Source organism: Hyperoodon ampullatus (genome assembly GCF_949752795.1).
Source record: "Hyperoodon ampullatus genome assembly, chromosome: 4".
In the NCBI taxonomy this organism is placed as follows: domain Eukaryota; kingdom Metazoa; phylum Chordata; class Mammalia; order Artiodactyla; family Ziphiidae; genus Hyperoodon; species Hyperoodon ampullatus.
The window spans coordinates 44378050-44405743 of record NC_136917.1 but is presented as its reverse complement, the minus strand read 5'-3'; the positions used below and the strand labels follow the sequence as shown (position 1 = coordinate 44405743).

Genomic DNA, 27694 nt, shown 5'->3' with positions numbered 1-27694 from the left:
GAGGGTCTACCTTATGTTAACAATTGTCCTTTGGCTAGAAGCACCTGAGTATCAAAATAGGACAAAGGGTTTTGCCTGCTGTTGTGAACCCTGCCCACCTCCAAATGGATTGGCAGTGCCTTAGAATACAGTGGCTAAGACTTACAAGTAAATAAATCAATCCTGGAAACAGATGAGCTATGACACTTTAATAGCCAGAAGCCCAGCGGAGCTGAGACGTGACAAGACCCAGAACACCTAGAAGTCCCAGAAGCCAGCCCCAGCGTGCGGAAGGCAGCCTCTCCCGCTGCGACCTCTGCACTATTGACAACACCCCCGAGGCCAGAGAACCAACAGGGATTGGTCTGGTTTGTGACTTGTTCCTTACTTCCCCCCTCCCCTTCTTCCCCCTCTCTCTCCTTCCCCTCTCCTTCCCCCTCCTCCTCTTCGCTTGGGGTGCCATCCACGGGGCCCTCTCCCATACGCTTGGTGTCCTGCCAGCTCTGGCGACACACAGAGCTCCTTTATTTTGGGTGCCCCTCAGCAGGAGTCTCTGCAAGGCTCGATGGCACCAGAGATCGAAACTCTGGACTCTCCTTGGGAATTAATTTGATTACACACAGCAGTAGAGCAAAGATTCCTGAACAGACTGAACTGGATTTGAGTCCTGTCTTCACCACTTACCTGGCTGGCTGTGTAACCTTGGACCAGAAACGTCTTCTGAACTTGACTTCCCTCATCTTGCAGTGAGGATGTTGAGCCGTGACCTGCTTCCTTCACAGGGAAATCACATCAAATCAAATCAAATGAAACGATGGAGGAGGAAGGCGTGTGGATTCAGTGGGGATTTACAGATTCCTCTGGCCCCCCACTAGGCACGAAGGCTACACTGGCAAGCAGAGCAGTTACAGAGCTCTCCCTCCTACAGCCTAGAGTGGAGGGAAGCAGACTAAGTCAGTCCAAGGGTATGGAACCATGATCCGAGCTGAGCGACATGAAGGGCAAGGTCCAGGGCTTCTGTGGCCATCTGGGACCTGCTGTGGTCAGGGAGGTCAGGAAAGACTTTAGTGAGGAGTCGGAGGTGTGAACCAAGATCTGAAGGCTGAGCAGGAGTTAACTGGGGGGATATGTGAAGAGGCTTAGACCTCAGCAGTCCAGATAGAAGGGCCTGCTTGGATACAGACGCTGAGGCAGAAGGGGTGGGTCATCATGGGGCCTTTGGACGCCTGAAAGAAGATGACATGGAGTGGGCAGGAAGGAAGGGAAGGGCAAGATGAGGCTGAAGAGGGGGCAGCACCCACCATACACAGCTTGTCATCCTTGGGAAGGATTTGGGACCTTCTTCCGAGAGCCACGGGAACCATGGAAAGGTTTTAAGCAAGAGAGCGGAAGGGTGCCACGGTGCAGTCCTCTTCTCTTCCAAGAGGCCCCCTGGACTGCTGCGTGCAGACTGAAGAGAGACAGAGTGGACGCGGGGACAGCAGTCGTGGCTCTTTTGGTTGGCCACAGACCACAGTGGTCCAGACAAGAGACAGCAGTGGCCAGAACCGGGGCCATGTGCTTGCTGTGTCACTGTTTCGATGCCAGTGTATGAGAACCTCTCTTCTGTCTCAGTGTCCTCAGGCTGCCGCAACAAGGCACCACAAACCAGTGGATTAAAACAACAGAAGTTTAATCCTTCACAGTCCTGGAGCCTAGAAATCTGAGATCAGGGTGTCGGCAGGGCCATGCTGTCTCTGCAGGTTCTAGGAAAGGACCCCTCCTCGCCTCTCCCTAGCAATGCTTGGTGTTTCTTGGCGTTTAGAAGCATCACTCCAGTCTCTGCCTCTGTGGTCAGTGGCTTCTCCTGGTGCATCCAAATTTCTTCTTCTTATAAAGGATACCAGCCATTGGTTAGGGCCCACCCTAAATCAGTATGACCTCATCTCAACTCGATTACAGCTGTAAAGATGCTATTTCCACGTAAGACCACATTCCTAGGTACTAGGACTTCAGCATGCCTTTTGGGGAGGACACAGTTCAACTCTCAGCAACTCCTCTGAGTGCAACTCCTCGTGTGCAGCCCACCACGGAGAACCATCCTCAGAGTCCTAAGTGCCCTTCCGAGCAGACAGGAGGGAAAGGCTCCACTAAACACAGGAACCAGGGAGGCTGCAGTTCCCGGGGATGTATGTGCATTTTCAGGTGGGATATACAAGGAGGACCAAGGAAGCACAGGCCTTGGGTTCTGGTCCTCACTCATACCTCAGTAGCTGAGAGACTTAGGGCAAGGCCTTCCCTTTGCTGAGCCTCAGTTTCCTCTCCAGTAACACCAGAACTGACGATACCTGCCCAGAATTGGTGATTGCGGGGAGTCCAATGAGATAATCAGCAAGTTTCCTGAGAAGATACTGGGTGCCCAACATTGGGATAACTCACTGGGTGTGTTCCTAGGAGAGGGACCGCTAGTCCAGAGGAAGCTGTAATATCCTTCCACGTTAACCCCCCAGGCTTCTCCCCTCTAATGGCACGATGGTTACAGGCACAAACTCCATCAGCGCCCATATCATCCAGTGGGCAGGGGCGGGGATGAAACGGGAGAGGCCAGCAGTGACAGTTCCCAAAGCTGAGTGATGGATCCTTGGGGCTTCGTTATTCTATTCTACGTTTCAAAAAATATGTTTGAAATGATTCTTAATTTTAAAAAAAAAGTTTAACAAAGAAGCCTACAGACTCTGGAGCCAGATTGCCTGAGTTTAAATCCAAGACCTGCCACTTACTGTGTAGACCTGGGCAAAGTTATTAATCCTCTCAGTGCCCCAGTTTCCTCATTAGTAAAACAGGGGTACCAACCTGCCTCGTGGAGTGTTTGTGAAGATTTGATGCATAAATGCATGTGGGTGCTTGGGTTCATGCCTGGGAGGGAGTGTACTAAACACATGGTGACCATTATTTACAGAAATAACGGTTCCAAACATCATCGTGTTGCTGATCCAACATCATCACCTTCAAGGGATCACACCCTCAGCCTTGCAGATCCCCTAACCCATGACTGCCGCTTGGACACTGTCTTGGTTTGGGTTTCCTGAAGCAGATCCTGAGACAGGATTTGAGTGCAAGGAGTTAGTCTGAGAGGAGATTTCAGGAAACAGAAGCAAGAGAGTGGGGAAGTGAGAAGAGGAAAGGGAGACAGCCAGGAAGAGTGCCTATGCCGGGCACCACGGCAGGCAGCCACGGTGACCCCACTGGGAGCCAGCACAGAGCACGTGCTCGGGGTTAACCCCCCTGAGGGGCGAGGGAGCCGGGGCGGTTGTGCACACACACGACGGCCCTCAGTCGAGGTCTACCACGTGGATGCCGAGCCCCAGGCAGCAGCAGGTGCTGGCAGGTGGGAAGCAGGCAGGCAGAGAACAAAATGCTGAAGAGGTGTGGGCAGGGCACCCAGAATCCACCTATGAGCACTCTGGTAAGTGCTCTTTGAACACCTGCGTTAGAGCCTTACCCTGAGGAGGGCTCACCTTCAGGATCAGCCTCACCGCCCCCATTGGATGGCTCTGGCTCCTTGTGAGATTAGGGATAATAAGGGCGAGAGCAATCCTGTATTGCTGTGCCATCAGAGCAACCCCTGCAATGGGAATGATGCGTCTGCGGCGTTAGGACAGCTGCCCTCCTGCTGCATCAGGGCAGACATCTCTCAGCCCTGGCATTTGCACGCTGAGCCAGGGTATAGCCTCAGAGTCTTTCTTAACATTGCTTTAGCTATCCATTACACACCTGTGAGCACAGGCACTTCCATGAAGCCTGTTTGCCATCCCTGTCCTAGGGCTTATGAAGGTGGGGAGAAGTCTTGGCATGGAAAACGCCGTGCCACAGACTCACTGTATGATTCTGGGCAGACATTTAACTTCCGGTCCTAGCCGCCCCTCTCTGGGTAGAATGGAGGGTCTGACGGAAGTGAGGCAGAGATGGGGTTTGGTGCTCTCTTACAGTCAGGCAGGGATGGGTTTTAGACCTTGGCTCCATCATTTATAAACTGTGCTCCTTGGGCGGGTGACACCACCCGCTCTGAGCCTCATGGTGTCTTTTTGTATAAAAGGGGGCCATAGTACCCCATTTGTAGTGGTGGTGTAGGCAACAGAGATTATGTATATACAGTAGAGAGCTCCGTGTGTGAGCAGGGCCTCAGGAATTGTTCCCTGTAATTGTCATAGTCAGAACCATCATCATCTTCATCTAAAGCCCCTTCCAGCTCTAAAATTCTATGACTTTACGGACTGTCCTCATCCAAGAAGACAGCGTGGTAAAATAAGGCAACAGTCTTGATTTTGTGTAAATGTTCTTTCTAATAAGGACAGGAGGAGCATAATTGCCCCTAAATAATTGTGCCGACTTTGCCACAAGCTGTCAAAAGGCCTTAATTGGTCCATCTGTAATGACTGCAGCCATCTGCGTTTGGGGTGATTTAGCGATGGGGCTCTGCCCGAGCAGGGCCCTCAATGCTTAGAGCCTGACAGGGGGATATATCTCCCTCTGTTGGGAGTAGTGGTGTGTGGTATAGATTATCTCATCCTCGTGTTAATGACCTACCAGTTGAACCCAGCCAAGAAGAAGCGCTGGTCACAAGACAATGACTGGATTTTTTTTTCTTTTCTTTAAAGATAGTGTTCCTGCCTGAACAGCAGCCTATCTGTAGCGTGATCATGCCTCTTGCTATCTTGTCTCACTGCCCAAGAAAGTCTCTTTTGAAAAGATTTAGTCCTTCAATTAGGGCAAATTGATTTCTGCTCTCTACAGAGCCACTGTTCCAAAGAGAAGTGGGAAAGGGCCGGAGAAGCCATATTAATCTTTGCAAGCAAGCAAGAGGCGACCTGGAGTATTTTTCAGCCTTCCAGCCTCAGGTTGTATATGGAGTTAATCTTTCCTCTGTATATCTTTTAATTGCTCCGACTTGCAAGGTACCAGACAACACAACACAAAACACACCTCATCTCCACTCTTTAAGTTTCTGGAGACTTAAGTGTCTGGAGCAGTGTTTCCCCAAGTGCGCCAGCACAAAAGTGATTAAGCGGTACCTAAGATGATCTCAGGTGGCCCAGAGACTTTGCATTAAGTAACATTGGCTCATGGGGAGAGAATGCTTCCTCTTTTCAGCTCTCTTTCATTTCCTCTGATTACCTCAGATGGAAGGTCTCGGCTGGCTGCCCATATCTCCCTTCTTGACAAAGAGGGAGGCAGGAAGATCTGGCTAAAATCTAGTAACGTCGCTTTATTCTTATTTGTTTGGGTTTTTTAATTTATTAGCTCTTTATCACAAATGGTACCGATTTTCCATTTATAGTTTTTAACGCTTCCTTTTAAAATAAATTTTTAATTGAAAAAAAGTGAGCTGGGACCTGCCTGGTGGTCCAGTGGGTAAGACTCCGCACTCTAATGCAGGGGGCCTGGTTCAATCCCAGGTTGGGGAACTAGATCCTACATGCATGCTGCAACTAAGAGTCCACATGCCACAACTAAAGATCCCTCATGCCACAACTAAGACCCAGTGCAACCAAAATAAATAAATAAATATATTTTTTTAAGTGAGTTGATTTAAAAAAGAAAATCTTAAGTAAATTGTAGTGAGGTAGGCAGAAGTGGCAAAAATTGTGCCAGTAGTATATGATTATGAGAGATAGGGAAAACACAGCTAGAGAGGGGAAAGCCTCATGTTTCTACAGAGAACCCAGCAACTTACTGGCTGTATGACCTTGGGCAAGTTTCTTAGCTTCTTTGAGCATCAGTTTTCTCATCTGTCAAATGGGGAGAACTGTAATGCAGAGTATGATTTTATGAATCAAGGGAGATAAAATATGTGAAGCTCCTTTGCAAGTTATAATCTGCCTTACCAGTGAAAATGGTTCATTTCTATACAGGTTAGAAAAATAAAAGGTTCAGTGGGTTCTGGATCAAGCAGTCAAGGGGCCCTGGCTCTACTGTTAACTGTTGCACCTTCCCTTCTCTGGACTTCAGCTTTCTGTCTATAAAATGAAGAGACTGAACTACTCCAGTGCTTTCCAGGCCTAGCTGTACATCAGAATTACCTGTGGGTCAAGTAAAACCAAAGATGCTGATGCTGCCTTCAGTTTACCAAATCACAGTCGTCTGAGAGGATGCCCAAGCAGCTGTATTTGCAGCCAGCTCACCAGGTGATTCAGCCACAGCCCCTGAATTAGGAGGGTCCTTCCAGCTCTAACTCCTGATGGAAGGAATTCAGAGCAGAATTGTCTGACTTCTTTAACCCAGCAGGCTCGTTCATATTATTGCAAAAGGTCATTCTTTTTCATTGCTGAATAGTATTTCCACTGTATGGATATACTACATTTTATTTATCCATTCATCTGTTGATGTGTATTTGGATGATTTGATTTTCAATTTGGGGATATTATGAAAATTGCTGCTATGAACATGAGTGTACACGTTTTCATGTGGACGTATATTTTCATTTCTCTTGGATATACACCTAGGAGTAGAATTGCTGGATTATATGGTAACTGTGTTCAACTATTTATGGAGCTGCCAGACTGTTTTCCAAAGTGTCTGCAGCATTTTACATTCCCACCAACAGTGTATGAGAATTCTTATTTCTCCACATCCTTGTCAGCACTTATTATCTTACTTTTTCATTATAGCCATCCTAGTGAATGTGAAGTAGTATCTCGTTATGATTTTGATTTATATTGCCCTGGTGACTAATGATGTTGAGCATCTTTTCATGTGTTTATTGGCCATTCGTATATCTTCTTTCAAGAAGTGCCTCTTCATGTCCTTTACCCATTTTTTTAAATGGAGGTAAAATTCACATAACATAAAGTTAACCATGTTAAAATATACAATACTATGTTAAAGTATACGATTCATTGGCATTTAGTACATTAATAACGTTGTGCAACCATCACCTCTATCTAGTTTCAAAATATTTTTACCACCCCAAAAGGAAACCCCATACTTATTAAGTAGTCACTCCCTATTCCCCTCCACCCCAGTTCATGGTAATCACTGATCTGCTTTCTGTCTCTGGATTTTATTCTGGAATTTCATACACATGGAATGATATAATATGTGACCTTTTGTGTCTGGCCTCCTTTACTTAATATGATGATTTCTAGGTTCATCCACACTGTGGCATGTATCAGTACTTCATTTCTTTTTTGGCTGAGTAATATCCCATTGTATGGATATATTCCATCTTTGTTTATCTATTTATGAGGTGCTGGAAATTTGGGTTATTTTCACCACTTGGCTATTGTGAATATTGTTGCTATGAACGTTCATGTATAAGTAATCAGAACATTTTTTAGGGACTTCCCTGGTGGCGCAGTGGTTAAGAATCTGCCTGCCAATGCAGGGACACGGGTTCGATCCCCAGTCCGGGAAAATCCCACATGCCTCTGAGCAACTAAGACCACGTGCCACAACTACTGAAGCCTGTGTGCCTAGAGCCTGTGCTCTGCAACAAGAGAAGCCACCACAGCGAGAAGCCCACACACCACATGAAGAGTGGCCCTCGCTTGCTGCAACTAGAGAAAGCCCACGTGCAGCAACGAAGACCCAATGCAGCCATAAATAAATTAATTAAGTTAAAAAAAGAACCCAAATATTTCAGAGAGAAGCAAAAACCAAAAAACATTTTTTAGCTGTCCTGGATTCCTTGATCCCTTGCATTTCCATAAAGTTGAGGATCAGCTTGTCAATTGTCAATTTCTGCAAAGAAGCCATCTGTGATTTTTTTTTTTTTTTTTTTTTTTTTTTTTTTGGTACATGGGCCTCTCACTGTTGTGGCCTCTCCTGTTGTGGATGGAGCACAGGCTCCGGATGCACAGGCTCAGCGGCCATGGCTCACGGGCCCAGCCACTCTGCGGCATGTGGGATCTTCCCAGACCGGGGCACAAACCTGTGTCTCCTGCATCAGCAGGCGGACTCTCAACCACTGCGCCACCAGGGAAGCCCCATCTGTGATTTTTTGATCACATTGAATCTGTATATCAACATAGGAGGTATTGCCATCTTAACAACATTAAGTCATCTGATTCACGAACATGGACTATCTTACCGTTTATTTTGGTTGTTCATTTCTTTCAACAATGTTTTGTAGTTTTCAGTATACATTTTGTACTCACTTTGTTAAATCGTAAATGGTATTTTTACCATTTTAATTGCATTTTCAAATAGCTTTCTTATTTGCTAGTCTATAGAAATACAGTTGATTTTTAAATGCTGATCTGTATCCTGAAATCTTGCAGAGTTTTCCTGTTCTAGTTTCTTTGTAGATTTCTTAAGATTTTCTGTGTAAACAATTATGTCATCTACAATTAAAAATACTGCTACCTTTTTCTTTCCAATCTTTATGCCTTTTATTTCCTTGTCTTACCAGTTGCACTGGCTAGGAATTCTAGAACAGTACTAAAGTGGAGAGAAAGTGGACAGCCTTTCTCCTGCTCTTAGGAGAAAAGCATTCAATATTTCACCATTAAGTAGGATATAAACTATAGGGTTTTTTTGTACCCATACTAGAGTTTTCATAAAGGGCTGTAACCCTGATTAAAATCAAGAGACACTAACGTTAAGGCTGGCACTTTTAGTAGAAAGAGACTGTCTTTGAGATTTATTTATAACAGCTTTTCCAGGCATGGGCCAGAAGCCAGCCTACACTAGAATAAGCAAAAAGAGGAATTGGTTGTTATGTGTAATAAGAACATCTGGGAGTCTCTCTGCTTCAGGCACAGGGGGATCTGGAGAATCAAAATGTTATCAGGATAATGTCTCTCTCCATCTTTTCACTCTCTTTTTACATGTTGACTTAAGTCTCAGCAGATCTTCCCACCACCTCTCATCACCTCATTTTGCTAAAGATGTCACAAGCAACTCCAGACTTAGGGCCAACCAACCTAGCAACTTTAGTAAGAAAAAAGGACCTCATTTTTCACTAGTTCTGAAAAAGAATTCTCAGGATTCATTGTTTGGACCAATTCAGGCCACATGTCCATCCCTGAACCAATCACTGTGGCCAAGGAAATGGAATGCCCTGATTGGTCAGGCCCAAGCCACATGCTCCTCCCCCTTGGAGATGCAGTCAAGCCCACCCAAGTCTGAAGGACTGAGAAGGGGAGGGGCAGTTTTCCAAAGAAAATCAGAGTACTGTTGCTAGAAAATGAGGGAATGGGTCCCAGCCAGACATAAACCACAGCTGCTAATGCCCTCGTACAGAAGGTCTCTCTGTGTTCCAGATCTGGCACTAACTTTAAACCTCTTTAAACTTCAGTTTCCCCCTTTGCAACAAACAGGCAGTTATTCCTGTCCTTCTTGACCCTATCTGAAAGGTCCAATGAGACAGTGCATTGGAAAGCTGTATCTAAACTGTAAAGTGCAGTGCACATGTAAGGAAGGGGTCACAAGAATGATTACTCACCTATCTATCCATCTGTCCTCTTCTCTCTCCCTCACAGAGCACCTGAAGAAGCCACTTGAAGACTACATGGCCCTTTTCCCCAGCGTGAGGATTCTCCGAACCAAGAAACGGGAAGGGCTGATAAGGACCCGGATGCTGGGGGCCTCAGCAGCAACTGGGGATGTCATCACATTCTTGGACTCACACTGTGAAGCCAATGTCAACTGGCTCCCCCCCTTGCTCGGTAAGAGAGGCTTGCAAGGTGAGGTAGGTGGCCTGGAGTGAGCCACTGACCTCCAGTCCTGCTTTCTGCAGGGAGTCATCTATACTACAAGGCTTCCCTTGCCTGCTTGAGATGCACCCAGCACAATGCCAGGCGCCACAAGGGTATCAGGCCCTCAGGGGTGCTTAGAGCAACCTTAAAAGTTTTGTCCCTTCATTTTACAGAGGAGGAAGCTGAGACTCGGAGAGGGGAAGTGACTTGCCCAAAGTCATAAAGCACATTAGTGTCTAGTGACATGATTGCTTCTCCCAGGTTACTTCAGGTGTTATTGGAAAGCAAGCCAAGGCTGCCTACTGCTAAGAGCCAAATTGTAGGGAACACCATCATACCAACTTAGAACAGTTATCATTCACTGCACTGCTGCTGTGAGCAGGGAAGGCTGTAAGCTTTATCTTCAGCCCTCACAAAACCATGCCAGGTCGAAAGTGTCCCCTTTTTATAATAGAAGAGACTAAAGTTCACAGATTTTGAGTGACTCACTTGTTCCCTTGGGCAATAAGTGTCAAAGTCACCATCTTTCTGGTTCCAAAGTGTATCTTCTTTCAGGATTCCACACTGCCTCCCTAAATTCATTTCCTCTTTGGAGAGTTTCTGACAGCTGTCAGGTAAGGGCCCCAGACAGAGGGCAGCATGATCCAGGAGTCGTCCACATAGGCTTGTGGACAGAAGGGAGATACGAGGCCTGGCTGCTGGGCAGTGAGGTGCCTCATGGCTGGTTGAAGAACCAGGTCTGAATCCCTAGGCTCTGAGCTTTGAGGAAGGCATTGAGCTGCTGCTGACAGGTGGACGCTGAAGAGGAAATGTCCTACTGGGGCTGGGAGTCAGGTGAGGGACAGAGATGGAGGCAGGTTGGGGAAGATCTGTCAATCCGTCAATCCAGAGAGAAAAGTGAACGCCTCAAAAATGGATGGGGGGCTTCCCTGGTGGTGCAGTGGTTGAGAGTCCGCCTGCCGATGCAGGGGACACGGGTTCGTGCCCCAGTCCGGGAGGATCCCACGTGCCGCGGAGTGGCTGGCCCCGTGAGCTGTGGCCACTGAGCCTGCGCGTCCGGAGCCTGTGCTCCGCAACGGGAGAGGCCACAACAGTGAGAGGCCCGCGTACCGCCAAAAAAAAAAAAAAAAAAAAAGGATGGGTATGCTCTCCGTAACAGAGAAGGCATAGGGAGCAAAGAGGACTCAAGTTTAGGGCAAACTTGAGTGTGTATCAGAATCACCTAGAAGACTTGTTAACACACAGAGTGCTGAGCCCTGCTCCAGAGTGGTTGGTTCAGGAGGTCTGGGGCGGGGCCTTAGAAGCTGCATTCATAACAGCCTCCGGGTGGTGCCAGTGCTGCTGGTCCAGGGACTATACTTCGGGGAGCACTGGTTAGGCCCCCATTCAGAAGTGAGGACAGAAAGCAAAACCCACACGGTTTAATGGGATAACCTAGCAAGTTTGTTTCCTAACACAGATCAGCATGAAACTCTAATTAATATCAGATGATATGCTTCTGACCCCAAGGGTCCACGATCCCACTGGGTTAGGAAAAGGATATAACCCAGATCTTCTGGTAAACTGTTTACCTAATTAAACCAAGAGATCTGCATCTGCCTCTCATGACTGAAAGAGAACAAAAAAGAGAAAAGGCTTCACTGTAAATCACCTAATTGGGACTTCCCTGGTGGTCCAGTGGTTAAGAATCTGTCTTCTAATGTAGGGGACGAGGGTTTGATCCCTGGTTCAGGAACTAGGATCCCTCCTGCCATGGGGCAACTAAGCCCACATGTCGCAACTAGAGAGCCCACATGCCACAACTACTGAGCCCATGTGCTGCAACTAGAGAAGCCCGCATGCCATGACAAAAGATCCTGCACGCCATGAGGAAATATCCTGTGTGCCGCAACTAAGACCCAATGCAGCCAAATAAGTAAATAAAATATTTGTTTTTAATTAAAAAAAATAATAAATCATCTAATTTATAGTCCTGAAGGAACATCACGTTTGGCGGGGGGGGTCATTCAGTGACTCATAAAGAGACTGAAGTGGTAGAACACGAAGCTGAGCTTGCGGTTAACAAGCCTTAACCCTTGTGTTAACAGCCTTAACTCTGTTTCTGTGGAAATATATGAGGGTAATTTTCATAATCTGCAGCCATACATGGAAGAAATATTCTTCCTCTTCTTTTTCCCTTTTTCCAGTAGAAATGTGAACCACTGGTCTAGATGTAAAAGTCTGTCCCTGCTAATATGAGCAGCTGACCAAGCCCATCACGGCTTTTGTCTCTGAAACCATGAACATGCACAGTTCACTCTGCCTTCTTTGGAGAGTAGGCATTTCTGAGCCTGAAAGGGATTCAGCTCGCCTGAAAGGAAAGCCACTGTTGTTCATCATTTTCTTCGTCTCTATCACCACCATCATCACTGTCATCATCATTATCATCATCGTCGTCGTCATCATCATGCCTCTGCTAGTCCCTTATCTTTTTTTGATCACAGCCCACATTTGAATGTGACTGGTAAAGCGGACAGGGCAGGCCTTATTATCCACATGTTGCAAATGAGAAAACTGAAGGGCAGAGAGAATGAGGGGGATGCTCACCCTTCCAGCTCCTGCTTCTGAGCTGCTTTCAGCGATCCTGGGCACAAAGGTTGTCCACAGAGGGCTGGTCACATGCTCGAGGCTAGGCTAAGCATCTTGCCCCATCGTCCCACTTGGCCTTCACAGAGATCCCAGGAAATAGGTGCTGTCTTCCTCCATTTTGTTGGCCAGGAAACAGAGGTTCAGAGGCATCAGATAACCTTTTCCAAGGTTATACTGTTCATAGATGACAAAACCAGGGTTTGCACCTGGGCATTGTGTCCTCAAGTGAGTACAGCACCGTGGAATACCTCTGATGCCACCGCCTTGACCTTACACCTCCCCCAATCAGCCAGCATCCGGCAGAGCACTGTGTCCTCAGCACACACCCTCTGTGGAAGGGAAAGCCCTCACGTGGCCATGAATTATCAGAAAGGGAGGCCCTTTTCTAGATCTTTCCCTGGGAAGATTCTTCTGCTTCTTTAATCCCTAGGGAGCATGTCCACAAGGCAGATCCAGGCTCCACCCCAAGAGATCCTGATTCAGTGGGCCTGGGGCAGGCCAGCCCTAGGGGTTTTTTTTAAACACACCCTTGGTGCTTCTGGCACTGGTGACCCCAGATCTACACTTGGGGACACAGCATCAAAAGCACCATTTCTCAGTTTTTTGACCATGTGTCACAGAAATACATTAGACATGTCAATTCAGTACACAAATGTATACACTGATGCAGTATGACTGAAATACTTCCCAAAACTACTTTCCCTCATCACCTAGAATGCACCCTGACATTCTTTTTTGCTTCACTACAAACACACACACACACACACACACACACACACACACACAGAGTTTCATGACCCACCTATGGATCGTGTCTTGCAGTTTAGAAAAAGGCAAAACTTTTCTTTGCTTTCTCTCCTGGAAGAAAAATCTGCTGTAGCTTGATGAAGCCTGGGCCCTAGGCAGCTACCCGCCTACCCTGGCCCTACCAGGCTCCCCATTCCAAGACTTGGACTTGACTCCTGGCCCAAGCAGCCAGGCACCCAAGCACAGCCCACTTGCCCCTCATGGCAGATCATCTGCCCCAGTCAGTGGCACCTGCTGGCTGTAGTCAGGGCTTCTTGGCAGGAAGCGCACTGAAGGGCAGAGAGTGAATTTTATACAAGCAGCTTCTCCCTGGCTTGAAAGGGACATAGAGCCATCTAGGTTAAGACCACCATTTGCTATCTTCAGTCACCTTGCCTGCAGCATTCCTGCAGGGCAGAGGTCCACCAGGCCCTGCTTGCACCCCTCCAGTCCTGAGGAGCTCATGGGATAGTCTGTTCCCTCTTCAGTACTTCTGACTGTTGGAAAACATGAGCTGGACTCTCTTGCAAGGATCATTTGTTCTCTGACGGCAGCTAAGAGGTGTTAGGGAGCTTCAGGGACAGGCAGCCATGAGGGGCAAGTGCTGGAGTGCCTGGCTGCTGAGCCACAAGTCAGGTTCAGGACTCAGAATGGGGAGGGCCAGAACAGGGACCCTCCCAGAAGGAAGTTAATCTCTTTCCATAGCAGTGCTGAGCATGACAGACACCTGTGCTCAACACCTTCAAGCATTACTGTATCCAGTACTCCTGCAACCAGACCCTCTTCTCCCCATTTCACAGAGGAGAATGCTGAGGCTGAGATGTAGCTGGCCCAGATGTAGCTGGCTCTCGTGGACGGCAGGATGGGCTGGGAGCCCTGGACCATCTTGCTTAAAGCTAGTGCGCTTTCTTCCTCACGGATTCTCAAACTCGAGTGTTCAGAGAAATCACCCAGGAAACGTTAAAAATGTGAATAAGTTGCAGAGCAGGGTCATGCATGTAGCTGCTCTCCCATCCGGCCTCCTTAATGGGCATCTCTTGGCTTCTTCAGACCGCATTGCTCGGAACCGCAAGACCATTGTGTGCCCAATGATCGATGTGATTGACCACGACGACTTCCGGTATGAGACGCAGGCGGGGGATGCCATGCGGGGTGCCTTTGACTGGGAGATGTACTATAAGCGGATCCCGATCCCTCCAGAACTGCAGAAAGCTGACCCCAGCGACCCATTTGAGTAAGTACAAGTGACCCAGGCCGGTCCCAGTGGCTGACCCCAGGGAGCCCTCCCCAACACACACAACTCAGGATTGCCACGTCCCCCAAAAGTCCAGTGCAGGGGAGCCAGGGAAGACGTCCCCAACAGAAGCACAGTCCCTCCCAGCTTGTCACAGAGCCTTGGCTCACGGACCACCAAGCTGATCACCTCTTCCTTGCCCACCCCGAGGACTGCCAGCCCGGGGTGGCAAGCCTAGCACCCAGTTGTAATCATCATCATCATTGTCGTTGTCATTGTCACCACCATTTATTGCACACTTTCTAAGTGCCAGGCTCAGTGCCGAGCACACTACACGGTGATCTTATTTAATCTCCAACAGCGTATGTAGTAAAAATTAAGATCCATGTTTTTTAAATAGGAACACCAAGGCTCCAAGAGGTTAAGCAGCCTGTCCAGATCACACAGCTGTGAAGCGGCAAAGGCTCAGTGCCTTGCAGGTCTGTCTGCCTCTGGAGCCGACTTTCCCATCCATCAGTTACACCCTCTTGGAAGTGTCAGGGAAGTAGCTTGTCCCACGGTGGAAGTGTGGGGTGCGGGTGTGTGGACCAGACCCGTAGCATCCTGGAATGGCAGAGCTAGAGGGAGCCTACAGGTAACGGACTCCAACCTCTTGCAGATGAGGAGACTCGGGCTCCAGGACAGGGAGGCGCTTCCCTGGGGACACAGTGGGCTAGTGGCTAAGCCAGAAACAGAGCCCAGTGCCCCTCTGGTACCCCAAGCTCCAGAAGGGTCTTTCCTCCCACAGTGGGCTCGCCATCCCTGCAGCTGTCACGTGAGCCACTCCAGCTCTCCTGCCAGAAGTGTGGAAAGACCTCTGGGTACAAAGCCAAAGTCCAGCCTCTCCAGCTGTATTGGTTTCCTGATTAGTTTCCTAATTGTCGCTGCAGTAATAAACTACCACAAGCTTACTGGCTTATTAAAACAACACAGGGACTTCCCTGGTGGTCCAGGGGTTGGAGCTGTGCGCTTCCACTGCAGGGGGCGTGGGCTCAATCCCTGGTCGGGGAACTAAGATCCCGCGCGGCGCAGCCAATAAATAAATAAATAAAATAAAACGACACAGCTTTATTCTCTTAAAGTTCTGGAGGTCAGAAGTCTGAAAGGGTCTTACTGATTTAGTGTTGGCAGTGCTGTGTTTCCTCCTGGTGCCCCAGGAAGGGATCCATTTCCTCGCCTTTTCCAGCTTCTAGAGGCTGCTCACATTCTTTGCCTCATGGCTCCCTCCATCTTCCAAGCCAGCAACATAACATCTTCCAGTCTTCTCCTCCTCCCTCTCCTTGTCTCCCCCTACACCTCCCTCCCCCTTCCCTCTCCCAGTCTCTTGCTTCCATCATCACGTCTGCTTCTCTGACTCTGACCCCCCTGCCTCTTTCTTCACTTATAAGGACCCTTGTGATTACATTGGACCTATCCAGGTAACCCAGGATAATCTCCCCATCTCAAGATCCTTCACTTAGTCACCCTTGCAAGGCCCTTTGCTGTGTAAGGCAGCAGAGTCACAGGTCCCGGGAATTAGGACATTGGCTTCTTTGGGAGGCCATTATTCTGTCTACCACCCCTGCCTAACCACGGCTTGGCCCCAGTGAAGTCCAGCCGCTCTGCCTCACCCTCCCCATCTGAGAAAGAGGGGCTGCTGCCGGCTCAGCCATCTTCATGGGCGCAGTGCACCCAGGGTTTCTGGGGGGCCCTAATGTTGTGAGCCCCAGGGAAGGCTCAGAGGTAGGAAGAGGTGGGCTTGCTTGAGGAAATGGAAGGTGACCGGGGCAAGAGAGTAGCATGAGCTGAGAGTGGAGGGCGTGAGTGGATCCCCCGTGTTTCCTCAGCAGGCCAGACGTTTGTGCTCTGGTCCTGACCTCCTGTATCCTAAACATGGTCAAACACTACTATTAGAGCCCTTCTTAGGCTACAGATGCGCTCTAGCCAACACCACGTCATGCAGCCAGGTCCTACCCCAGTATGCCCCAGAGTCAGCCCCCAGTTGTCCTGAATTCTTGGAGAAGAATACTAATAACAGGAGTAACTAACATTTGGCCTGACTTGGCAAAGCAGTTCCAGCTGACATGACTGTGCTTGATTCTCACAACATGCCCTTGGGTGTTGGTGGAACTCTCTCCACTTGACTGATGGGGATCCTGTGGTTCAGAGAAGAAGTGACACTTGCCCAAGGTGACACGTAGCAGAGGCTGAGGTTAGGCAGGCTGCTCCAGAAAATGGAATTTTTAGGGTAACCAGAACCCCCTTTTATGGTTTGAATCTTTGCCATAAGCCAACTCATAGGCCCTAGATTTGAAAGGTACGTAATGGTGGGTCTTGGCCCATTCAGTCTCCTCGTTGCAGGATATGGGAGGGGTGGGTGCAGGTCGTGCAGCTGGTTAGAAGCAGAGGCCCAGCTAGTTTTGTCTGCAGTCTCAGTCTCCTCGTCTGGATATTAAAGGGGTTGGCCCAGCCCTAGAGCAGGGACTCTCAACCCTAGCTGCATGTTGCCATCACCTGGGGAGTTTATTTAAAACAAAGAATAATAAGATAATAATAAAGTTATTAAAATAAAGTTAAAAATAAAAAGAAGCAGCAGCAGCAGCAGCAGAAGAAGAAGTATAACAGATTCACTTTGCTGTACACCTGAAACTAACACAACATTGTAAATCAACTGTATCCCAATAAAAATTTTTAAAAAGGAAGAAGAAGAACCACCCAGGCTGCCCCTGAGTCCAGTTACACCAGAGTCTCAGGGTGGGGAATTCAGGCGTCAGTTCCCAGATGATGCTGACATATGGCCAAGTTTGAGAGCCACTGGCCCAGATGCTTCCCGAGGGACTCTCCACCCTTTGTACCCTCCAGTTCCTTCCAGAAGTCTCTCTTCTTTGTTGCACTCGGACAAAACCCCAGGAACAGGCCACTAAGAAATTCTGGTCATTGTCTGCACACCTCCCCATGGTGCTCGGCAAGTGGGCACGCTGCAGGCACAGAGCCGTGTCATGATATTTGAAAGACACAGGCTTTGGTGGCAGCTCACCCACTTACTAACTACATGCCCTTGAGCAGAGCATATAGCATTTCTGAATTTCAAATTTCTCCATGTGAAAAGAGGGCTAGTAATAGGGCTTTGTGAGAGCTGGTGATGTTGGTGAGGTGAATGGCACACACGAGATGCTCAGAATTGTTGTTATTATTACTGCTGAACACAGCAGAAAACAGACCAGGCTAGGGGAGAGGCCTCCCTCTGGAGGTGAAGCCTCGAGCATCCAAAATGCCTTACAGCTAATATCCTGCCTATCCTACCACGGCCCCTGCCGCTGGCTTCCACCCAGGCTGATGTTTTTGTGCAGAGTCTTAGGTTTGATTCCCATGAAGCACCGAACCAGAAGCACTCTCTGGCCCTCCAAGCATCACGGCTCCAGCCAGAAAAACCGGAAACCCTACAACCTTCATAAGACAGAAGAAAGTTGATACTACTAACACCTTACTTTCCTATAGTACTGGTTACTTTCAAAACTGTACTAGCAGTGTGAGCTAGCAAGTGTAGCTCTACGTCCCTGTGTAGATGGGGAAACCAGCTCAAAGAGGTTAAATCAGCACCGTCCTGTAGAAGTATAATGCGACTCACATATGTACTTCTGAATGTCCTCATAGCCACGTTAAAAAAGGTAAAGGGAAGCAGATAAAATTCATTTTAGTAATGTATTTCATTTAACCCAGTATATCTAGAATATTCTCACTTTAACATGTGACCAACGCTTTCAAATTATGAATGAGATCTTTTCTGTTCTTTTCTTCACATTAAGTCTGGGAAATCCAGTGTGTATCTCACACTGCCAGCACCTCTCAGTTCAGACCAGCCACACTGCAAGTGTCAGTAAGCCGCATGTGGCCAGTGGCTCCCGTACCCAGCAGCACAGGGTTCCGGGGCTAAAATCTTCACCCCAGGCCCGACCACAGGTTTGGGGAGAGCTGAGTTTGCAGTGAGGATTTCCCCGTTTCTGATCTGGGCTCATGAGGTCAACATGAGGAGTAAATTCATTTTGGTAGTAATTTAGCTCAGTACAGCGCCTGGCAGATTCAAGGCCTCAGTCAGTGATCAAGGGAGTCCTTTCTAAAGGGGTCCCCTCCTGTGCTATCAGGGCCCATCTACTGCAGGAAGCCTTGCAAGGCGTGTGGGTTAACTCACCTCTTTCCAAGTCAGTCCACTTTCCCTGAGCGTGCAGTTCCCGAAGCCAGGAGGGTCCGTGGAGGTTGCTGCTGGAATGGTTTTCCTTGGAGGGTTTGGAGTTTTCCAGTGGAGTCAGACAAGGCCACAGCCACTCAGAGAGCTTTTCACACAGAAAACACTGGTGGCCCCTCCCAGGTGCTGGCCCCATGGGAGGCGCTGTGGGGAACTTGGGCAAGCCACACCCCACGCTTGATCATCTCTGCCCCCGAGCTCATGCTTTCTCCTCCTGGGTGCTTTCCCCTCCCTCAAGCTCTCACTTTGTTCCTAGCCACCTGGAATGCCACCCTCTGAGCATCCTTCCTTGACTCTTGCCCCAGCTTCCCTCCTCACCCCGAAAACCTGGAGGCAGACGCTCCCTCCTTTCCCATAGTGCTGGCTGCGCCTCCCAGAGGTCCTTGTTACACCCCACCTGTCTTCTGGGTCCTCCTCTCCTGAGGTGGCTGCCCTGCCATGCTGGCATCCCCTGAAGATTCCATCTGACCCTGATTTACCTCCAAATTCTTCCAGCATCTGCTTCTCAGCTGGTACTCGATGAAGAAACAAATGAGAGAATGAATGAGCGGAGTTAATCTTATCCCAGTTTAACTGAAAGAACAGTGACTGTGGCTTCTTCTATAAACTCTCAGCAGAAAAAAAAAATGTCTATGCTGGGATTACAGAGTGAGAATCATCAAACAATCTTATCCAAAAACACAGACTCCTAAGCTCCATTTCCCCAGAGACTGTTTTGTAGGTCTGGGGTCGGGCCCAGGAAGCTGTATGTGTTTTCATCTCTCTAAGGCATTCTACAGCCTAGACAGGCTTGGAAAGACCTGATTCAGATCATTTAATCAATGGGAAGACTAGAGATTAGATATAAATATGCATATATATATATATATATATATATATATATATATAGTACAGCTACAAGGCCCACAGGGAAAAAGCACTATGGTTTCATTTCACAAGTATTCTTAGGTGTTAACCACGTAAAGGAATTTTGGGTCCATTGGTTAAAATGTAGCATTTATGAAGAAGTATAGGCAAGAAGGAAGAAAGCCAGGGGCCTCACTCAGAAGGGCTTTGGATTCCCTGCTGGACAAGTGGGCTGTGTTCACAGAGTAGCGGGGAGCATCACCCCTGGGAGAACAGCAGTGTCCGAGAGCAGGATACCCAAGGAGCGCACGGCCAGGACGTCCCCGTCTTCACACCAGGTTCTTCTTCCCGCAGGTCTCCCGTGATGGCCGGCGGACTGTTCGCTGTGGATCGGAAGTGGTTCTGGGAGCTGGGCGGGTACGACCCAGGCTTGGAGATCTGGGGAGGGGAGCAGTATGAAATCTCGTTCAAGGTGAGCTCTCGGGAAGCCCCCTTGTTCTTGGCAGGGTGCCTGTGGCGCCTGTCCTGGCAGGCTGCCTGCTTAGCATCTGTCTGAGCTTGGTGAACAAGTCAGGAGCCGCCAGCCACTGCTTGCTGTGTGTGTGTTGGTAGGGAGTGCGGAGCGGAGGCGGCAGCATGGAGATCCTCAGGTTGCCAAAGGCTGGCCTCAGCCACAGCTCTGGCTGGTGTTTGCCTTGCATTGTCCCTTCTCAGATGACAGTGTTGGAATAAGACAGGCCTCACTTCCACTAGAGATGGTGTGTCTCCCATTGAGATGCCCAGCAGACCAGCAGAGGGGAAGAGAGAGCACAACGGCCGAACAAGACACGTGGGCCGGCAGGAAGCTCTGCTGTGAGAATGGTCCCCTGGCCTCACAGAAACCAACTTGTCTTTAGTGGTTCCTGGCCACCCCTCTCGAGTCTTCCCTTTGTATCTGTCTCTGCTGGAGTTTGATGTACAGAGACCAGGGGCTAAGAGCTTGAGTTGTGGAGTCAGAGAAGCCTGGGTTCCAATCCCAACTCCATCACTCAGTAGCTGTGTGACTTTGGGCAAGTTAGATTACCTCTCTGAGCCTTCCTCCCTCATCTAAGAGAATAATCATACTACCTACTTTACAGAGCTTTTGTGAAGATTAAATGAGATAATATCTAGAAAGTGGTTAGCACCCAACCTGGGGACAAAACCAATTAATAACTGGTAGAAATTATTAAAGGGTCAGTGAAAATATATTTACGATAACCTATTAGACCAGCCCATGTGCTGTAGAAGCTTCTGACAATGGTGGTAAAGGAGGTGATGGTTACTAGTTAACTATGCAAACTTCTGAGGCCCCATTCCTCCCCTTTTTGTGGGATTTTTGTATTGATCTCAAGTGAAGAACAGAGGCTTAGTCCCTCTGAGGGGAAGGTTAGCTTGTCCTGTGCCCCTGTGGTCGGCCAGGGCCTGCTTCTAACACTCTTAGAACCCCTGGTAAGGCATATCCCCAACCCATGAGGGATGGCCAGCAGCATAACTGGGCTGAGCCCTGTGAATACGCAACCCGGATGCCTGCCAAGTCGGGCATCAACTTCTTATGCAAAGGACCGTTGTCACACACGGCAATTAAGGTTTCGGCGCTGGGGTTAGATTGCCTAGGTCAGGTCGTAGCTCTGCTACCCCGTACCAGCTGTGTGATCTTGGACAAAGAATCCTTAACCTCACTGAGCCTCAGTTTCTGCTTCCATAAAATGGGTTTAATGATACTTTAATTCTCACAGGGTTGTTGAGAGGATTAAATAAGTCCATTCTTGTTAGGTGCTTCTTAATAAATATCCTAAAAAATATTTTCATTATTGTCATTGTCCTTGTGTACGCCACTGGGTGAGCAGTTCAGAACTGGGGGACATAAATTCTTGATCAGCAAGAAAGCAACCTGGAATTCTACTGAAACATTATTTTGGTTTGAAAGGCAGTCTATGTCCATTTCACCTTCAGACTTCTGAAGTTGTCTCCCATAAGGGGGCCAGCCCCCTAAATAATGACACAAGTACCAATCAGTCAGAGCAGATGCCAGCTGTCAGCAACTGTGCATCCACCCTGGTGTGCAGCAACTCAAGTCCAGCCATGATCAGAGCTGGCAGGACCCTGTGTGGAGCCCTTCACAAGTATTGGCTTATTTAATCCTCAAAGCAACCCTAGGAGGGTGGTATCATTATTATAAACATTTCACAGGGGGGCAAGTGGAACTCAGACCCAGGTCCCACACAGTTGAAACTAACAGAACCAGGACCTGAACCCAGTTCTGCCCAACTGCAAAGCCCATGCTCTCACCGCCGTGTTGTATAGGCCTCTGCAGGGACGTGAGAGCACTTGCGAGGAAAACTAGCCTAAGAGGTTGGCTGTAATCTCTTGCTTTTTCTTCTCAGTTTTTGCCTCCTCCTGGGGTTAACTTACTAGGATATCCTGCAGCCTCTCAATGAAGTGAACTAGTAACAGTCTAAGTCAGAAATAGGTTTGCTCTCCCAGCCAACTCTGATCCATTAGTAGGAGCTGCCCCAGTTCTGTGTTAATATGTATTGCGAGGCTGTGTCTGAGCTTATCAGAAAAGGAGTGGTGATTGATTAGTGATGTCTGCCCTGGGTGCAGGTTTGGCGAGTGATGGCACATATGACATTTATTTAGTATCCCTAGCCCATGCAATCTAATTTTCCAAATGTCACATCCTTACAGTGGAATCACATACAAGGAATCAGAAGAGTTTTGACTTCACAGTTCCTCAATCTGTCAATTAAACAAACTTAATTTATGAAGTTTTCTACTAAGTTTGTTCCCAGAAATGGGCACATCAGTGTTCTGAGTTCTCACCAGAATGTAAGCTTCAGTAGGGTAACCATCTTTGTCTGTTGTATCCCAAGAACCAAAAGGGTTGCCTGACAGGGAGAAGGCACTTAATAAATAATTGTTGGTTGAATACTCAGAGCAGGTGTAATACTGGCCAGTACCAGCCTCCTTGGTCAGGAAGTTCCCCTTCAGAAACTCCCTCCGTGGAGAAGAGTGATTGGAGAAAAATGAGCACAAAGGAGTTTCTAAACCCAAAATGATTTCAGTCTGTGCGTTTCAAAGACCCATTTGATGATGCTCATCAGGCAATTATGGCAGAACAATTGGCATTTTCCCACCACAGTTTATTTACAAAAGACACGGTAATGAAGCCGTATTGGAAGTCTCTCATCGGGGAGGGGGAGGGAGGCTGGCTCCTATTGCCGTTTGATCCAATTATCTCCTTCACTCTGGAGAGGAGATGAGACAGTGTAACGAGGAGTCCCCCAGGTCTGAAAAGGAGACATTTCTCCCTGGGCTTTCTCTCTCCGGGCTTTGAGAGTGCCGAGTTCCTGGAGCTGGCGGCAGCCCCTCTGCCTGTGCACTGTCTCCCGGGCTCCCGCGGAAGGCCTGCCCACAGCGCTGAGGGCACAGGAGAGCCCCTTCGTCTGCGTCTGCCGGCAACGCCTCCCTTGAATGCCAGGCATTATGTTTCAGCCAGAGCAGGGCATTTACGAAGGGCCAAATTCCCTCTGATTAACCTCTGCTGAGATCCCTTTTCTTCTTGGTGACAGAGAAGAGAGACTGGTCTGAAAGGCATGAGTGTATTTTCAGAAATTAAGATAAATTGATACATTAAAAAAAAAAGACAAATTGATACGTGCCATCAGGGCTGATGGATTAATAATTTGGCTCCAATTTCAGACCAGGCCATCTATCCTGATGGGAAAACCCCAGAAAAGATGTTCCGAAGGCTCTGAAATTTCTAGGAGAGTCATTGACTCTTTTTTTTTTCCCTCTCTCTCTCTCAGCCAACAGAGCTTCTGTTTCCAAAAGGCACGGTCACATATGAGAGTTCTCCTGCTTGGCAGTTAGATTCTTCCCAGTTCTAGTGGTCGGATAAATCTCTAACCCTGTGCCTGGCCTACACCCATCTCCACGAACTGCTTACCGTCCCTTGCTTTCTCTCCACTCTCCGCATTGCGTTAGTCTGGACTCTTGGTAACAGGTCACCAAAATCCTGGTCAGTCTGACCCCAGTCTGACTTAAGCAAAAAAATTAGAATTGATTGGCCCACACAACTGAAATTCCAGAGTAGACCCTCCAGACCCTCCTGGATCCAGGGACTAACCCATCTCATCTAGGCTCCATCTCGCTTAGTCTCTCAGCTCTGCTTCCATCTGGGTTGGCTTTCTTCTCAGGCAAGTTTTCCCTTGTGGAAATACCCAGCAGCCCAGTGGGAAAAAGAGTTTCTATTTCCCATCATTCCTGTCGTAAGTCCCCAAGTCGAGTCTCATTGGCCTTCTGGTCCCTTGCCCCTCCCTGAGCAATGTTCTGATCTGTAAGCTGCAGTCTGAGTCTGATTGGTCACATGCCCATCCTGGAGCTGGGAAAGTGCGATGAGCTGGCTCCCTAAAGGAAAGCCCAGGCATTGTGTGCAGAAGGGGGAATGGAGGCGGGGCGGGGCAAACCACCGATGTCCCCCTGACCCATACAGAACTGCTTACAAGCCCCAGGCTCACATGCCTGGCTATCTTTGGAGGCACGCACTGTCCTGAAATGCCCTTCCTTAGTCTGGCCAGCCCATAGTCATCCTTCTGGGTTCAGCTCATCTATATGGCATCCTCTCAGCCTTACCTGAGCTCCCTGTGATGCTTAGGGACCACCCGAATGTCACTCCCAGCATGGCACCCAGTACCTCCTGTTGACAGGACCCAAGGGTTGGACTGTCTCCCCCACTGCACTCTGAGCTTCCTCGAGGCAGGGAGTGGGTTTTGTCCATCTCTATACCCCAGTTTCTGGCCCAGAATAGGTGTTTTAGATAACTGTTAGTGGCATCAATTCCTATGTGATACAACTTCCTTCATCCTGCCCTTCCCAGGCTTATATCTGCATCTTTGGGTAATGGCGATGTGGCGGGAAAGGTACTCAGTGAGAAGGCAGGGCACTGGCTTCTCATCTCTGCTCTCTGTCCACCTGGAGACCCTGGACCAATTGCTTGATCTCTCTGGCCCTCACATCCCAGATGGTGCTGATAGAGTTTTCCTTCCTACCCAAGAGAGGCTCAAATAAGGTGCTGTGGAGAAGGCCCTTGGCCTTACATGGATGTGAGGGTGGTTGGATTAGAGGTGGTGGCAGCAGGACCAGCAGAAAAGGGACCTGCACAGTGTCCCCAGGAGGCTGAGGTTAGGATGTCTTCAACTATGAGGTCCAGGAGAGGAGAAGTGTCCACGGGACAACATGGCTGAGCTGGCGTGAGAAAGATGTGGGCCTTGGCGCAATGTAAGTGGATATATCTTTTGTTAGCAATTTGGCAGAATCCGTTACATTTCAAAGCAAGCACATTCTTTTACCCAAAATTTCACGCCCAGGAATTTAGCCAAGAGAGACAGAGCAAAGATTGAGGTAGGAGCTGTCTGTTGAAGCATTGACTTCCGAAAGGGGAAGACTGAAAATGACCTAAATGTACATCCTTAGGGGATAAATAAGTTAGAGCACATCCCAACAGTGAAATAGTATGTAAAAGAAGTTAGATGCCTCCAAAATTGTTTTAAAAAAAGATGTGAAAATTTTGTTTTTATGTATGTATATATTGTCCCGTGTTTAATCTTAAAAATATGACAAATGCAAACAAACAAACAAAAAACTGAGAAGAATCTCCTTCTACCAGCTAACGTTTACTGAGCACCCACGTGCAGTAACGTGGGGCCCCGTACCCCCCCATTTTATAGATGAGGAAACTGAGTCTTGGGTTAAATCCTTCCACAATGTCACGTGGTTGGAACAGAGATTTCAGCCCTGCTGTCTGACTTCAGACTGATCCTTTGCCTTGATGTACTCTGACCCACGGTGCCACGAAAGCTTCCCGTCCCTTGGGGCATTGGGAGTGGGAGGGCTACAGTGTGGCTGTCCCTTTCTGCTTCATTGTTTCTGTAACATTGAGTGTGTTCATCATCAGTACATATCACTTCTGTAATCAGGAGAAAAGTTAATATATTTTTTAACCGAGAAGGGAGGACTGTTGTTTCTTCAGCCTCCTGGCCCACCCCTCCCCCGCCCCATACACATCCCAGTGCTTCGTTTGGGCCATTTGCAAGTGGGATGAGATTCTCCCCTAGTGAGGTCTACAGAGAAGGGAGTCACGGTGAGGAGACCCCCAGGGAAGGATGGAGACCCCAAGCGCACCTCTGCAGGGTCTGTTCCAGGAGGCAAGGGCAGCAGCCTGCTGCCCTTGGAGAGAAGGATGGAGACATTCAGAGGGTCCCTTGGGGCAGGCTCGCTTGAGCAAGGGAGTGACAGAAAGCCACACAAGGGAATGAGGGAGAGCCTTGTTCCGAGAGGGAAACCCACCACGTCTGAGCAGAGGCAGGAGGCCTCAGTGGTGGGTGGGTCTGCATAGTCCAACACTGATACAGTTACCAAAGGCCAACCCAGCCCCAGACTGCTGTGGGCAGATTTAAAAACAGGAAACTCTCAGATTTTCCTTCCTTGGAACTCACGTGTCCTCAGGAGGGTTGAGTGAAATAGGGTGTATGAAAAGAAAGTAGCATGCACACCAGAAATGGGTGAGGAGTGATGTTGTGACCTGATGCCCCAGGTTCTTAGGGGACAGGGCCAGGGTCCCTCAGCTGGAAGGTGGCAGAGCCAGGGCTAAATCCCAGATGTCCTGCCTCTAAGCCCAGTGCTCATTTCATTCCACCTGGTGGGAGGGAGCAGCCTAGAGAGAGGCCACTGCTACAGGGAGGCCCCAGAAGTCAGGACCAGCCCTGAGGGGGTTAAGTTGCCACCCAGGAGGGCCTTCGGGGCCCCCACGCAAGTGCCAGCCTGCCATCGCCTCTCCCCATCCCTTCCACCACCCCCTCCCAGCCCCCTCTGACTCAGACCAGCTGCAGTGTCGCTGCCGGGAACCCGGCGCTAGCTCCTTCCTTCGCTGGGTTATCCGAGGATGCTGGGATGGGAACTTGCTCTGCCGCATGTAGCATTTTCCTCCCAGCCACATGTACCCAGACTTTCTAAGAGCTGTCTGCCAAGAATAGGGAAGGCATTCTGCTCCTGACTTTGAGCAGCCATTTGAAACTCCATAGGTGTCTCTGTCTGTGGGCACCTGCCCCTCCCACCATTCCTCCAGGAAGATGGCTCGGAAGCCCGGGGGTCACCTGTGGTACATCACTCCCTAACCAGCCACGTGCCCATCTCTTCATGCCTTGGTCTTTTATCGCTAAAAATGGAGATAACAACTTCTTCAGAGGTTTGTTATAAGAATTAAATGGTAGGGACTTCCTCGGCAGTCCAGTGGTTAAGACTCTGTGCTCTCAATGCAGTGGCACAGGTTCGATCCCTGGTCAGGGACCCCACATGCCACAAGGCGAGGCCAAAAATAAAAATAAAAAATTAAATGGTATAAAACGTTTGTTTAGCCAGGAGACAGACAAAAAGAAGGCAGTCAGTGAGTGGTAGCTGTTTGGATCAGAACCTTCATGTTAAAAAAGGAGGCAGGGGTCTTCCCTGGTGGCGCAGTGGTTGAGAGTCCGCCTGCCGATGCAGGGGGCACGAGTTCATGCCCTGGTCCGGAAAGATCCCACATGCCGCGGAGCAGCTAGGCCCGTGACCCATGGCCACTGAGCCTGCGCGTCTGGAGCCTGTGCTCCGCAACGGGAGAGGCCACAACAGTGAGGCCTGCGTACCGCAAAAAAAAAAAAAAAGAGGAAAAAAGGAGGGAGAACGGCGTGGGATAATACATTGACTTTGGAATTAAACCACCTGGGTTCAGGTGAAAGCTCCATCAGCTAGTGGCTGTGTGACCTTGGGAAAGTGACTTAACCTCTCTGGGCTTCTTCATCTGTAAAGTGGCAATAGAATGATCCTTATTGCATAGTGTCGGTGTGAGCATGCTATTAATCAAAATGTGTTAAAAGCTTAGCTCAGCGCCTGGCATATTGTAAATAATCAATTATGATAGCTATAACGTTGGCATTGTGCTCGATGTGTATGGGCTGCAGTTGCAGGAGGACAGGCGTGGAAGGAGCTTTGAGACCAGCAAGACAGAGGCCAAAGACCTTGGCTCCGGGCCCAGCTCTTGAATGAACTCTGAGTGAGACCTGGGACAGTTCACTTGCCCTTTCTGCTGAACCTTTACTTCCTCATTGAAAGGACACTAATAACCCCAAACTCACAGGGCTGTCTAGAGACATAGTGTGAACTGGCAGGCACCACTGTCCTGAGAGGGGCTGTCACTAATCCAGGAGGCACTAGTTCTCAAAGTGT

The 27694-nt window shown here is 48.8% G+C and overlaps 1 protein-coding gene across 1 annotated transcript in view; it reads left to right on the top strand.

Moving 5' to 3' along the window:
• The window catches only part of GALNT10 (polypeptide N-acetylgalactosaminyltransferase 10), a gene marked incomplete at both ends in the record, with an annotated part of 210169 nt that overhangs the window by 162629 nt on the left and 19846 nt on the right, over positions 1-27694 (top strand). The window contains 3 exons of the mRNA XM_079701909.1: positions 9441-9626; positions 14121-14304; positions 19766-19883. Of these exons, the coding sequence (XP_079558035.1) occupies positions 9441-9626; positions 14121-14304; positions 19766-19883 (488 nt within the window). The remainder of the gene's footprint in view (positions 1-9440; positions 9627-14120; positions 14305-19765; positions 19884-27694) is intronic.